This window comes from Lampetra planeri, chromosome 4 (genome assembly GCF_965212315.1).
Source record: "Lampetra planeri chromosome 4, kcLamPlan1.2.h2, whole genome shotgun sequence".
NCBI classification, from domain to species: domain Eukaryota; kingdom Metazoa; phylum Chordata; class Hyperoartia; order Petromyzontiformes; family Petromyzontidae; genus Lampetra; species Lampetra planeri.
The window spans coordinates 23,863,868-23,878,821 of NC_136110.1; the positions used below are offsets into that span (position 1 = coordinate 23,863,868).

Sequence of the window (14,954 nt, forward strand, 5' to 3'; positions counted from 1 at the left end):
AAGGGCAGATCTGAAACACAGTAGGACCAATACCTCAGCTGTGGCTGATCATTGTTTAACGCTGTGGGCACACACGAAATTTATTTTTCCAAGACGAAGGTACTCTGCAAACCCACTGGCTATCAACAAAGATTCGTTCATGAAGCCATCCAGATATATAAACACAGACACAATTTCAACCGAGAAGATGGATACCAACTGAGCAATCATTGAAAAGACGTTATTAACCAGTTTAAGTCATAAATGGCTGATGTTTATATCCTACCAGCCGATGTTAGCAGTTATTTCCGACTCTCTGAGTTACATACACGCTAAATGTCTCACTATCTCGGCCTCGCCGTGCGCTGCGTTGCACCGCTAGTCGAGTAGATAACCATGTGTTCAATAAACCCTCGGAGCCAGGATGACCGTCCAACTCCGATCGTCATTTATTGATTGTAACAGGTAAAACTGGTGAGAAAACACAGATACAGCATCTGTTATAATTCGGAAACACCCACACAATGAACACCACAGCATCAGAACATTGTCTCAGATAACAATAGATCCTGGAAGGACCAGGCCCCCACATTACCCCTGAACAACTAGACAAAGGCACAAGCTGGTGCGTTGCATACAGGCACATAGTGTATTCATCCCACTGCACCCCAAATGTACAGCATTACACTTAACACTAAATTGTGGATGAGATACTTCGTCATCACTCTCAGGATCGCAACATAGGCACAAGTCTGACTCGACCTACTAAATCACAAGTAACATCCACAATAAGGAAAGTCACAGGCTTCGTTACTAACTAGGCCTCGTATTTACTACAACAACTTAACGGCACCATAAAGGCATTTACATTGCTATAACGGTCATTCCAACATTACAACAGCATTTCCAATATAGGAATATAAACAACTTACAGATAATGCTTCTTAAGCTCCCACAATGGACAAGTGCGGCTGTGGTCTCACTGAGATGCGATGCGTGCCGCCATCTTGACTTATCTGTGTAATGGCTGACGCCCGCGTGGTACAGTGGAAATCTAACATCGTCACTTCCTGGTCACGTGACCAACATTAGCATCAAAAAACAGGAACTTCCTGTGACCGTACGCTCCACATCTGCCGTGAGGCAAGACACTCCCCGTCTGGTATCTAGGAGATACCACCATTTATTTCCTATCTCATAAACAAGTGTATAACAACTTCAACGGGTCGACTTATTTGTCCATATCTTTGCGAGAGAGAAGTAGTACTATCTCGACTATGGGCCTGATGAAAGTTCTTGCGACTCCTTGCTTCGCAATCATAACCTCGACCTTTCGAACTTTTCCATCGGCACTTGGAATCGACTTGAGGATGCGGCCCATTGGCCACTCATTCCGTTTGGCTTGGTTGTCCTTCAGTAGGACGAGGTCGCCTTCTTGAATGTCTGGTCTATTAGACTGCCACTTGTTGTGCACTTGGAGTGTCGTAAGGTACTCGTTTTTCCAGCGACGCCAGAACGTGTTCGCGAAGCTCTGCACTTGTCTCCATGGACGTCTGTAGAGGTCTGCAGTGCTGGCCTCCTCGGTAGGTGCTGTGAGCACATCTGTCTTCTGGGTAAGAAGTGTAGCAGGAGTCAAGATGAATGGTGACTCCGGGTCGGTTGAGACGGGGATCAGGGGTCTTGAGTTAATTATGGCTGAGACCTCGGCCATGAGAGTGGTCAAGACCTCGTGAGAGAGCCGTGTGGACCCGACATCACATAGCATGGAGTCGAGAATGCGTCGAGCAATCCCGATCATGCGTTCCCAGGCTCCACCCATGTGCGAAGAGTGGGGAGGATTGAAGATCCATGTGCAGCCTTGGTCACTAAGGTATTTCCTGACAGAATAATCTTCGACATTCTCCGTATTGATCTTAAGCTCTTTACATGCTCCTATGAAATTGGTTCCACAATCAGAACGAAGTTGCTTGGCTGGCCCTCTGATGGCGAAGAACCTCCGGAGTGCATTTATAAAGCTCGAAGAGTCCATGGACTCGATGACTTCGATGTGCACTGCTCGTGTACTCATACAGGTGAACAGCACTGCCCAACGTTTGCTGTCCGCGAGCCCTTCTCTGGTGCGGCGGGAGATGACTGTCCACGGTCCGAACACGTCAATCCCTACAGAGGTGAAGGGAGGTTCCACACTGAGTCGATCGGCTGGGAGGTCTGCCATTTTCTGTTCTTCCTGTTTTCCACGTAGCTTGCAACACCGGATACACTTTTGGATTGTGCTGGCGATGCACCTCTTTGCTCCAACGATCCACAGCCCTGCAGATCGGATTGCTCCTTCTGTGAAGTGCCGACCTTGGTGCTTGACCTTCTCGTGGTAGTGGCGCACGAGTAAGATTGCGATGTGGCTCTGGCTTGGGATTATGAGGGGGTTTCGTTCATTCTCATCTAATTTTGCATTCCCTAGCCGACCACCGATCCTGAGCAAGTCGTCTTTGTCCATCCCGGGGTTTAGCTTCCTGAGGGTGCTGACCCTAGGAAGGTCTTCTCCCTTGTTAATGGCCTTGATCTCACTTGCATAAGCTGCCTGTTGCACACAGCGGAAGATTGATTTCCTTGCTCTGGAAAGCTCGTCTTCAGTGCGTGGCACTGTGCAGTAATGCCATCCATTGCAGCTACCATTGGTGCCTCTCATCGGGCGATGGAAGCAGTCTGCGATATGCGTTAAATGTGCTATCGCTCGCACGAGCGTCGTCCATTTCGAGAAATGTTCAAAATGGTGTGGACTCAGTGGACTTCTCGGTCGCACATTTGTTACGAAAGTTGTCACTAGAGGACGAATCTCCTTGTCGGACTCGGGCTCTAAGAGTCCAAAGGTCTCCTTGGTAGTACATGGGCCAACGTCACGTCGTAACAGGAACGCTGGACCCGTCAGCCAGATGGTTTGATTCAGCAGAGATGCAGGGACGGACCTAGTTGCGAGATCTGCTGGATTCTGGTCAGTTGGAACGTAATTCCATTGCTCCGGCTGCGTCGATCTCCTGATGCGCTCCACCCGGTTGCTGATGTAGGTGTAGAACCTTCTGGTTTGGTTGTTTATGTAGCCTAGTACGACCTTACTGTCCGTGTAGAACTTGACCGCGTCCAGTTTGACGTCAAATTCGTCTAAGATCAGTTCCGCCACCTCTGTAGCAAGAATGGCTCCACACAGCTCGAGCCTTGAGATGGTATGTTCCGGTTGTGGGGCCTTGCCGTGGAACTCCTTCCAGAATTCCCACTCGGACGATAGCTCCGAGTCGAGGAACGGAGAGGCCACGGTCACAGCGACCTCCGCCACGACCACCAGCAGAGCGACGAGCAGCGGCTTCACCTTAGTCTTCTTCCCGTCAGTCAGGACTGGCTTGGAGAAACGTGGAGGAACAAACTCCAACGAAGACGGTGGATGCACAAACGAAGTCATGGTGGTTTCTTCGTAAGTCTGCACGGTACAGCCTTGACTTCTCTCGCCGAGTTCCTCTTTCAGCGTGAAGTGGTTGGGGCACGGTTTGAAGAGCGACGTGCGTCCATTCATGAGCACACTCGTTCTGAATGTGCTAATGTGGTCTGGTTTGTGGGTCCCATCGAGACAAACGTCACCCACGATGACCCATCCTAGATCGAGTCTCTGGGCGTAGGGAGCGTCGTGAGGTCCATTGCATTGGTCGCGAACCTTGTGGACTCTCAGCATGTCCCTGCCGAGCAGAAGTAAAATCTGTGCCGCGTGATCCAATGGCGGGATGAACTCTGCTATGGGTTTCAGGTGTGGGTGGTGACGTGCAACTTCGGGCGTGGGAATCTCACTCCTGTCGTCCGGTATCTCGTTGCACTCTGTCACCGTAGGAAGGGCTAGCTTCATGGTGCTATCTATGGTTTCCACCATGAGGCCGCTCGCTCTTCTTCCCGCTGTCTCCATCAGTCCTGAGCATGTTCTGAGCGTGTATGGAAAGGAATTCCCACCTACACTTAGCTGATCAAAGAACTCTGACCTTGCCAAAGACCTGTTGCTCTGGTCGTCCATTATGGCGTACATCCTTACTGCCCTTTCAGGATGTCCTTTGGGATAGACTCGGACGAGGCATATCTTTGAGCAAGACCTTCCTTTGAAGCCTTCTCCACAGACTTCTATGCATTTGGTTGTGATTGACGAAGTGAGTGCGGCGGTCTCGCCTTGCTCCCCGCCGTGCTCTGCTTCGGGATCGGAAGCCTTAGTGCTACTGGGTTTCGAGTAAAATGTGTGCAGAGCAGTTGTGTGTTTGTCGCTGCCACATTCCTCGCACTTGATATCTGTCTTGCAATTCCTTGCAAGGTGGTTTGTAGAAGCACAGCATTTGAAGCACACTCCAAATTCTTTCAGCATGTTCTTCCGCTCTTCCAATGGCTTCCTCCTGAACTCACGGCATTTCTGGAGGGAGTGAGGTTTATCATGCAATGGGCATTGCTTCTCTGGATCCTCTATCTTTTTCTTTGTGGTGGTTGCCTGGACGGAGTTTGCGAATGTCGCAGGAGAGACCTCAGTCTTGTATACGGAAATTGGCACTCTCGCTGTTCCTCGTTTCGCCATTGTCCTTTCCATTTTTGGGAGATCTGGACTGGAAATCCCCGTGGTGCCAAACATGAAACTCGGGTCATTTCTAGTCTTAGCCAGGTTGCGGATAAACTTTGAGAAAAAAGAGAATGGGGGGAATGCAACCTGATGCTCTGACTTGTATCTTGAACCCGCTGTTCTCCATTTTTCCTGCACGTCAAATGGCAATTTCTCTACGATGGGGTTCACGCCATGGTAGGTATTCAAGAAAATGAGACCTGGTAAGTAGGGATCAGCCTGGGCTGATTCAAGCTCCATCAAAAGATCTCCAAGCTCCCGTAACCTTTTATTGTCTCGACCAGAGATTTTTGGAAAGTTCTGCAACTTCTTGAAGAGAGCCTTCTCAATGGTTTCTGGGCTACCATAGCACTCCTCGAGCCTCTCCCACACCGCATGCAGGCTTGAGGCGGGGTCGTCAATGTTTTCTGACCGAATCCTCTTTGCATACTCTGCAGATTCATTTCCTAACCATTTCACCAACAGGTCGAGTTCTTCACTTGCAGAGATGTCTGCATTTCGGATTGCATTCCTGAAGGTAGATCTCCAGGCTCGATAGTTCTCAGAGTGGTCATCAAACTTAACGAGTCCTGTGTTGATTAGTTCGCGGTGAGCCAGGTACCTAGCAAAGTCTCCTAGTCCTGCTGATCCAGGGTGTGTCCATACTGGCGCTTGTGAGGCGGCATTATTGGCTGTATTGCCTAGCATGCTGTCATTTGCGATGGCGTTGGAATGTGGGCCCAAAGGGTTTCGATCACGTTGGTTGGATCCCCTTATGTGACTGTCTGGAATGTGGGTCTGACTTGGTGCATCCACGTCTGACCCCACGTGTGCGACGCTGAGTCGGCGACTAACTGCTAGGGCAGGATATGCATTTCCACCATTCCCGTAGACAGCATTCATGTTCATTCGGTGTGGAGATGGCGATGCCTGAATGTCCACCCTTTGTTCAGTATCGTTTGGTGGAGGAGCATTGATGCATTGTTCAGACCAGTCCAAAATATTTTTTCTGGTGAGTTGATCACGGTCCTTGACAGGTATCTGAGTGCCAAACTCACTCCAATTCTCTTCCTTATCCAGGTTGGCTGCTGCTTCGAGCACCTCTGCCTGGGCCCTTGCAGCAGCTGCTTCTTTTTTGTGTTGTAGGGTGCTTAACTTAGTATCCAGTTCAATTTTCTTCCGTGTGGCGGTAGCCACTAATGTACTTTCTGCTATGCTTGCTTCTTCTTGTATGCGAGCATTTTCAATTAGCATGGCTTCCTCTTCATCCATGTAGGCGATACGGGCGTTTGCTGCTTCTGCTGCGGTGCGTGCCTGAGCTGCTGCCATACTAGTAGATGATATATGTGAGTGTGTTGAGGCTTTAGATCTTGTGGTGGACCTGGATGAAACAGAGTGCTGAGATCGTGTCTCTCTTAAGCCCTCCACACGGTCCATTGCATCTTGTATCACTGCCTGCACATTATCATCGAGCAGTTCGAGGAAGTGCTCTTGTCTGCGCACTCCCTCAATGCCCTCATCTGTTTTCACCTTCATCAGGAGGGAGATGTATCTATTTGCCAGGAGCTTGTAGCTTGAGCTGCTCACAATCATTCGCTGGATGGCCCGCTGAATTGAGGCCACTGTGTCTGAGGCATTTGAAGCTTCAGATAAATCTGCTTCAACCCGGTTCCATGCCCGTTGTATCCTGGCATCCAGGTCCTGTTTCTCAGCCTCATAGCTTTCCAAGGCCCGTTGCGTCAACCTGACCTCCCTCTGGGGCCTTGAACTCCCTTGGTCCTCTTGAGGCAGGATGGGAGATCCTGGATTGCTTGGTTCACCTTCTTCAGCATCTCTCCCTGCTGAACTGTGGCTTTCCATGCTGCGATGCTTGCAGCACGATTGCAATGTAGACTCGTTGCAGAGCTCCTTGCTTGTTGCAGGCTGACTGCAGGGCTGGCTGCAGAGCTGACTGCAGAGCTGGCTGCAGGGCTGGCTGCAGGGCTGGCTGCAGAGCTGGCTGCAGGGGTGGCTGCAGAGCTGACTGCAGAGCTAGCTGCAGAGCTGGCTGCAGGGCTGGATGCAGGGCTGGCTACAGAGCTGGCCGCAGGGCTGGCTGCAGAGTTGACTGCAGGGCTGGCTGCAGAGCTGGCTGCAGGGCTGGCTGCAGAGCTGGCTGCAGAGCTTCTTGGGAGCTTTAAGAAGAGTATCTTTTTACTATCTCGGCCTCGCCGTGCGCTGCGTTGCACCGCTAGTCGAGTAGATAACCATGTGTTCAATAAACCCTCGGAGCCAGGATGACCGTCCAACTCCGATCGTCATTTATTGATTGTAACAGGTAAAACTGGTGAGAAAACACAGATACAGCATCTGTTATAATTCGGAAACACCCACACAATGAACACCACAGCATCAGAACATTGTCTCAGATAACAATAGATCCTGGAAGGACCAGGCCCCCACATTACCCCTGAACAACTAGACAAAGGCACAAGCTGGTGCGTTGCATACAGGCACATAGTGTATTCATCCCACTGCACCCCAAATGTACAGCATTACACTTAACACTAAATTGTGGATGAGATACTTCGTCATCACTCTCAGGATCGCAACATAGGCACAAGTCTGACTCGACCTACTAAATCACAAGTAACATCCACAATAAGGAAAGTCACAGGCTTCGTTACTAACTAGGCCTCGTATTTACTACAACAACTTAACGGCACCATAAAGGCATTTACATTGCTATAACGGTCATTCCAACATTACAACAGCATTTCCAATATTATAGGAATATAAACAACTTACAGATAATGCTTCTTAAGCTCCCACAATGGACAAGTGCGGCTGTGGTCTCACTGAGATGTGATGCGTGCCGCCATCTTGACTTATCTGTGTAATGGCTGACGCCCGCGTGGTACAGTGGAAATCTAACATCGTCACTTCCTGGTCACGTGACCAACATTAGCATCAAAAAACAGGAACTTCCTGTGACCGTACGCTCCACATCTGCCGTGAGGCAAGACACTCACTAACACAGCCACTGTTGGTTCTTGTCCTCGAGTTGGCGGTGTCCCTCGTTTTTTAACGAGGTGGATGTCTCACTAGCACAGCCACCGTTTCGATGGTTCGCTTACACTGACATGCTAATCTCTCGCAATAAAATGGCCACCTCCACAGCTGCGTCGTCGTGGGGGTATATCAGCTCTTCGATCTTACATTTACATGCAAATTCCATCTTCAGCTACGCCCAATTACCCTTGGGCTAAACCCAGCTCAAACCTATATAACATCCTGCTTCAGCAGCTCTCCCACTAAAAAAAATTCACCTGATGACGATTGCTTGTATTGCGATCAAAACGTCGTGATATTTTATTATTTTTATATCTACGTGGCTTTACCGAAAGACCCAAAGAATATTGCAAATGAAATGAAACAATATATGTACATAATAATAGGGCACCTGGAAATTATTATATTACAAATGTTTTGGTTATAGTTAACATATGTGCGTGGATATTTTTCAACATTGAATGTTAAGTCAGTGTTATAAATATTAGTATATATGTGTACAATTATCACATTAAAATATGGGAGTATGGCAAATTTCAAATGTCTGTGTTAATAGAGATAAAGCAATTATGACACGACTATAACTGTTTTGAGAACATAAAAGTGGATATACGCATAGGCACATATCTGTGTTTCTTTTATTTTTTGAAACATACATTTTATGAATATGAAAAATGCAATGATATATACACATGAATGCAAATACACTCCTGCATTAAATATTAATCACCCGTGGGGAACGCTGTGAGTAAGCTCGGAGAAGAAGGCATAGGGAAAGAACATTGTTATAGGGCCCAGAAGTCTAAAGCAAGAGGTGGGGATCGTGTGCCCCATTTTCACAGCTCCCTGTGGCGGCAACGTGACGGGCATGAGCGGCACAGTATACTCTCCGGGATTCCCCGATGAGTACCCCAACTTCCAGGACTGTGTGTGGATGGTGAGAGTTGCGTATGGACACGGAGTCTACATCAACTTCACACTCCTTCGCACCGAGCCGGTCTACGACTTCATCACCATCTGGTAAATATACCCGTATGTGTGCACGTATACAATGGAAGTGTAGCGGTTCGCGCACTGCGCTACGAATTGGGCGAACCGTGTTTAAGTCCCGCTCACGGCCAACACTAGTTACATGTATTTGAACCGGTCCTGGCCCTCCCCTAGGTCGACTCAGCCTCAAATAAGTACCTGGTGTGGTGTAGTGTGTAAACATCGCCACTTGGGAGACAAACGCGGTCGGATATGGTGCTGGCCACCCTCATCCTCGTGTGCCATTCTGGCCCACATAGGTGCTCTCTAACAGAACTTGCCCGAACAGTCCGTGAAGGCTATATTGGTGAGCTTTGTCTTTGTGTACAACGGGCGTGGTGCCGGCCACCCATCCCCCTCGTGTGCCGTGCTGGCCTATATAGGGGCTCGCTAACAGCACTTTCCTAAACAGCATGTTAAGGCTATACAGGACATCTTTGTGTATGACGATACGTATTACCATGGGCGCTATGTAATCACTTGACAGGTCTATCCCAAACACACAGTGTTATTAAAAGTAGGTCCGCATAATAGTATTGTATAGTAGAAGATGGTTGATGACAGAGCGCATAACTGCATTTTATTCAGAATTCATTAAATGGCTGTGCCATTTTTTTACACAGTAAGAAAACACAATATAAATAATAGTTGATAGTAAAAGGTGAAGGTGCAGCACTGCAAATGGCTTGTGCACGGCACTGCTGGCGGATGGGCCTCCACTCTTGAGGGTATTTCTCGCCTCATTTTCCATACTGACCAGATGTCTTGGAAGATAATGATTAATAATACCCAAAAATAATAATAATACAAATTAGTAGCAAAGCTGACAGATTAACAATATTATTTTTGCAAAGGCTCTTAACATGTATTTCCCTTGAAAAGTCATTAGTAACAATTATGGACAATAAAGTTTTTTTTTATATTGTAGTCCGAGATGACCTTTCCCCCATAATTAGGGTTCTTTTAATTATGCGTCTTGCATTCATTATTTTCAGTGGTATTTTTCTTCTAATGCCACTAGTTAGCCATGCCATATTGGTGTTTATTACTGCATAGAGTTATAGCTTGACCTTTAGTTCTGTCTAATGCTTAACAGCTACAGTTCAAGATTGTCTTACAATTGTTGTGTGGTCCAAAAGGTTAGCTCTTCCATTATTGGAAATTGTATTTGTATTCTTCAATTGTATATCAAAAACGTTATGAATATAAGATCTTATAAAATAATGTTGGTTGTTGATCTGTATCGCCAATGATATGTAGTCAACGTTGAGTGACATTTCCAGACATGTACTTCTATAATCAATTTAACAGCATACTTGTTCAAATAATTGAATGTCTCCAGATCTGTTCACACAGTAAATGTGTAAACAATGTTTTCATGTTTTTATATGAATTATACAATTGTGACCCATCCGTAGTGCAATGAATCATCACAATTCAAGGCCACAATTTAATTAACAAATTTCAGAATATGTTGTCTGAATGTGTTGTGATACTGGACACACTAGTCTAAATCAGGAAGTAATTCATTGCAAGTGGAAGTCAAATCGCATTCGTAAAATGGTTTCCTTGAAAAATAGTGCAAAGAGCAACTCTTCATTTTGAACAATACATTTGATGCAATGTTTAAAAGCAAAATGGAAAAAATACGAAAGAAGAAAATATGCACGTATTTTATAACATGATAAATGCACATAACCGATGCAAACAGGGTGGAGGATGTTGTGTGTTATCAGCGTCGCTGCGAGTCACTGGCCGAGCGACAGTCAATCGTGACAACATGTGAAGCACACGTATGTTCTGTTGGCAATTCTGCTGAAGAGTTGTCACCGCAAATATTGAGCGATTCGGTAGTTTTTCTTTCTTACTCCGCTTTGGATATGTTGCCGCTTAAACAGACGCTGCCAAAATAATACAAAGACCGTACAATATCCGTTTTCTGCCAGCGCAAATCTTGAATATTATGTTCCATTTCTTTCACCTCAACAATAACCATGACCCTAAAGATAAGGTGATTACGCACACATTTGGTCACTTCAAACGCGCGACATGGATCTGGGAAAGGGTTGTGGACTATGCACCTTATTCAAGTTGTGTTGGTGTTTGGACAAGCATTTCCAAAGATGAGATATAAACATTTATCCCCAACAATAAAAGACAATATTTGCATATCAATCTGGAGTTTTTATATTATTAATAATATAAAAAATGTAAAGTAAGAATGAAAGTAGTTTTCTGCTCCAATAAACATGGGATGGTGCCATCTCCTGTTTATAGCTCTGAGCAAATGAAACTCCATATTCCGAAGACAGTGGTTATTAAACATTTTTGGCAGCCACTGAAATTTTCAAAATTAGATACTTATTTGAAAGAATAACAACACTGAGATGTTGAGCTGAATGTTCTAATCACCATGGAAACCCAGCCTGTATTGCATGAATATAGACCATTTGGCAGTTGATAAAAAAAAGCTATTTATTTATTAATTACTCAGGAAGCCCACTCTAAGACTATGGGATGGTCCTGCGTTTGCATGTTTGGCCAACACCAATTACATTAAATTTACTTTGGCTCTGGGAGGAAACTGAAGAACCCAGAGTTCAACCCACACAGAACTGGGGGAGAACATAGAAACTCCATGCAAAATGTTTCCCGATTCAGGAATAAAACCGAGATGCTTCTTGCGACAAGGCACACGTGTTATCACTGCGCCACTCTATACATTCAGTGATTCAAACTGGTAGGGACAATTTAAGTGGGATTGGGCAGCACACATCACTGAAGGGGATCAATCAAATCAGTCAAAACTTAATTTCTATAGCACTATTCGTACAAAAAAATGCAATACATAGTGCTTTACAGGCATGAACAATAACAGTGACATTGTAGGCAACATAAAATCACGTTGTAAAACATTTCATGCAAAGACATTATAAAAAATAAGACATTAAGAAAATCCTAATAAAAAACAAGTTTCAAAAAGTAACTTTTTAGATGTATTTTAAAAGTGCTTAATGATTCTGAATCCCTCAGATCCCCTGGCAGGCTGTTCCACTTGCTAGAACCGGACACGTGATGACAATACTAGTGACAGAATAGCAGCGAAAGCAGAGAATGTATCCAAGAGAACAACCGCTGCGCAGATGAAATCAGTTTTTGTGCAGGTGTTGGGTGGATGGTTACATCGCTGGATCGTGAGGGATGGCAACAGTTTCGGGAGGCCTTTATCTGGCAGTGGATTGTATGTGTGCATATTCAACTTATTTTGCACCGTACGTAGTGAAACATGCTTATCATAGGTGTGGGGGCAGGACAACAAACTAAATGCAAAAATCAGTTCTAAAGAAATTAGTGTTCCATCTAGATGATTTAAAAGTGCATAGGCTCCAATGGCTTCCTAATATCGGAAGGAAGAGTGTTACAGACGGCCGCAGAAGCGCATCTGAAAGCGCGCGATGCAGTGACCGTCTTTGTTCGATTGTTAGCCAAAAGTTGCGAGGTTGACTGGAGTTTGCGTGATGGTTTATGCTCCTTGACCAGATTATGGATGAAGTTAGGAGAATGACCAAGTTTAATCCGTTTAATGGTGTCTATCTTCCTAATAAACGCACTAGTTTGGCAATATGCATCATCCTCATCATCGTCTTCTTCACAGGCAACACATTTGGGAGTATATGGCAACATATACCATCCAGGGGAAGCTTCTCAAGCAATTTCCAAAACATTTCCATTGCAGTGCAGTTTTTGAAATGTCAATTGGAGTCTTGTTTGAAATAATTCATAGCCAATATAGATTGTGTTGTAATTATGTGATTGAACTATCATCAAATGGAATATTATAGAAATGTTAAAAAAATGAGCATGCTGTATTATGCAGTGCAGAATGAATGTTTGATTGTTTAATCGTATAGCTATGCATGCATAATATGACATTAAATCATTCATAAGGTGTTAAAAAAACACAGCTATTTTATATATTACACTCGTATGTCTTTCATATGTTCAGTATAATTGGTAGATTTTTGTTACACACGTCCATAAAATATAAGAAATGTAATGTTTTCATTTAATAAATAATGATAAATTTAACTTGACAATTTGACATCACATTTAGTGACACTCAAGCATCGCATTTCTTTAGATTTAATTATTTTATTTGCATGGGACATTTAGGATTAGCAACTGTCTCAAACTTAACACGCATTTGTTATGCGTCATATTCTATTTGTTGTAAATGAAAAATGCATCAGCTGCACCCGCATGGTATTAATAAATAAAGAGTAAGCCTAACTCACAGTGTTTAATCTATTAAACCAATCCTTATTTTTATATTATTTCTCGGTGCAGAAATTGTCACAGGGGAATCATGCATCAGTTGTACTTGTGTTTCTTCTACTTTGGGTACGGAATTGGTGTACACTTTGATGTTTAAGTTAAATTGGAATGTTCTTTTCTTAAACCTATTTTGTATGCTCGTGAGAACGTTTGGTGTGTGGGCAGGGTAACATGATTATAACAAATTAATTATAATGCCTATTCTAACCAATAACCATATTTAACATGAGCAAATTACGTTTTATTTATTTTATCGCAAATAATGTAACACCACATATTATGGTGTTGCGGACATGCTTTTATCCATGTGCTGATTACGTTTTTCACGTGGTTGTGTAAATAACAACACCATTACGTTGTTATTTTTTTCTCTCGTAAATTTCATTTAAACTTTCCTAATTGGTTTCATAACAGGGTTTTAAGAAGGAGATACACCTCACAAAAATAATTTTGAGATCCCTTCAATTGCATGCCATCTTATTTTTCCACACCATTCAGGTGCAGACTGTCCCACACAGCCTACTACAGATAAATGCTCGTCATATGGTTATCAAACTAATGTTTTTAATTCTCAAAGCTAAAATGTGGCCAAATTAAGTAGAAACAAACACATTGTATGTGATGTATTAGTTGTGCAATTATTGGTGACTGGGCTTAAAACCATCTCCATGACTGAAAATTAGGAACCTGGCTAAATTTCAAGCTGTGTTTGGTTGCTGCATAGTCATCACATTTCATATTATTCACAATGAAAGAGTGTTGAAATGTTTAAGTATAGTGTTTTATAGCGGCATGCACTGCTTGGTATTTATTTAATCAAAAGCTATCACAACATCCACTTGCATAGCATAGGCCTCTAACAAAACCATGATAGGTGCTCTTTTAACACATTCAAAATACCATCTCATTGAATTTGTTTTACATGATTTCAAGAGAGGAAGTGTTTCCAATAATTTCAAAAGCCTATTGTAAAGGTTATGGGTGTGAATAAAACAATATAGCTTTAATTATATGAAAAAAGGTCATGTTGAGAATTTGAAGGGATCATTTATGTTCCTGATTTTTGTTGGCATGAGTGAAGCAATATAAGACCAGACGCTCATTTCCGTATCTCATGTCCAGCCAGCACATTCATCCTGTGGTCGTTTGCACATTTCGAACTGGTTACCCTTCATGCGGTGATTGTGTGCAGGGATGGACCTGAACAGAATGCACCACAGCTCGGCCAATTCAGTGGCAACACTGCCCTGGAGTCTGTGTATAGCACTTCCAACCAGATTCTGCTCAAGTTTCACAGCGACTTTTCCACTGGGGGCTTCTTTGTTCTCAGCTACTATGGTAGTGTCCTACTCTCTTTGCTTTTCATTTATATCGTACCAGAGAGGCTGTTGTGTTTTTTTCGTGACTTTAAATATGCATAATGCGTTATCTGTAAGCTTTGCAAACATAGCGGAATTACTCAGTTTTCTATAGCATGGTAATGAAAACAGTCCGTCTTATAATACCGTTGAGATAGTTTTTGGTATTTAATTAATAAATTTAAGAAATAATCTGTTTGTTGCATTCAAATGGGTTTGAACAGATTAAGCTTTAAGTAAAGTGTAGATGAGTTATTGTGTACGTTTAGACTGCTTAGCCTGACATGAATGCTTTACGTTTTTCTGTGGTTACAAAGACATGGCTATGTATTTCTGCATATGATATAATTACGATGGAATTTTGTGTGATTTTGGATCAATATTGTCTTGTACATCTGCTAATGTGTTCCTGAAAATATATTGTGAGATAACGAGGTTGATGATGGTTGAAATTAAAAGGATTTTTTTGTTTAATGCTCTTTGTATTTCTCCTAACCAGCCTACCAGTTGCGCGTGTGCCAATTACCGCCTTCTGTGCCGCATGCTGAAACACTGATGCAGGATAAAGAGCTGGAAATTGGTAATGATGC

At 43.9% G+C, this 14,954-nt stretch overlaps 1 protein-coding gene across 1 annotated transcript in view; it reads left to right on the forward strand.

The window, feature by feature from the left end:
• The window catches only part of LOC144717850 (CUB and sushi domain-containing protein 3-like), a 449,456-nt gene that overhangs the window by 372,281 nt on the left and 62,221 nt on the right, over nucleotides 1-14,954 (forward strand). Inside the window, exons 44-46 of the mRNA XM_078593564.1 lie at nucleotides 8,485-8,662; nucleotides 14,199-14,344; nucleotides 14,864-14,944. Coding sequence (XP_078449690.1) covers nucleotides 8,485-8,662; nucleotides 14,199-14,344; nucleotides 14,864-14,944 — 405 coding nt within the window. The remainder of the gene's footprint in view (nucleotides 1-8,484; nucleotides 8,663-14,198; nucleotides 14,345-14,863; nucleotides 14,945-14,954) is intronic.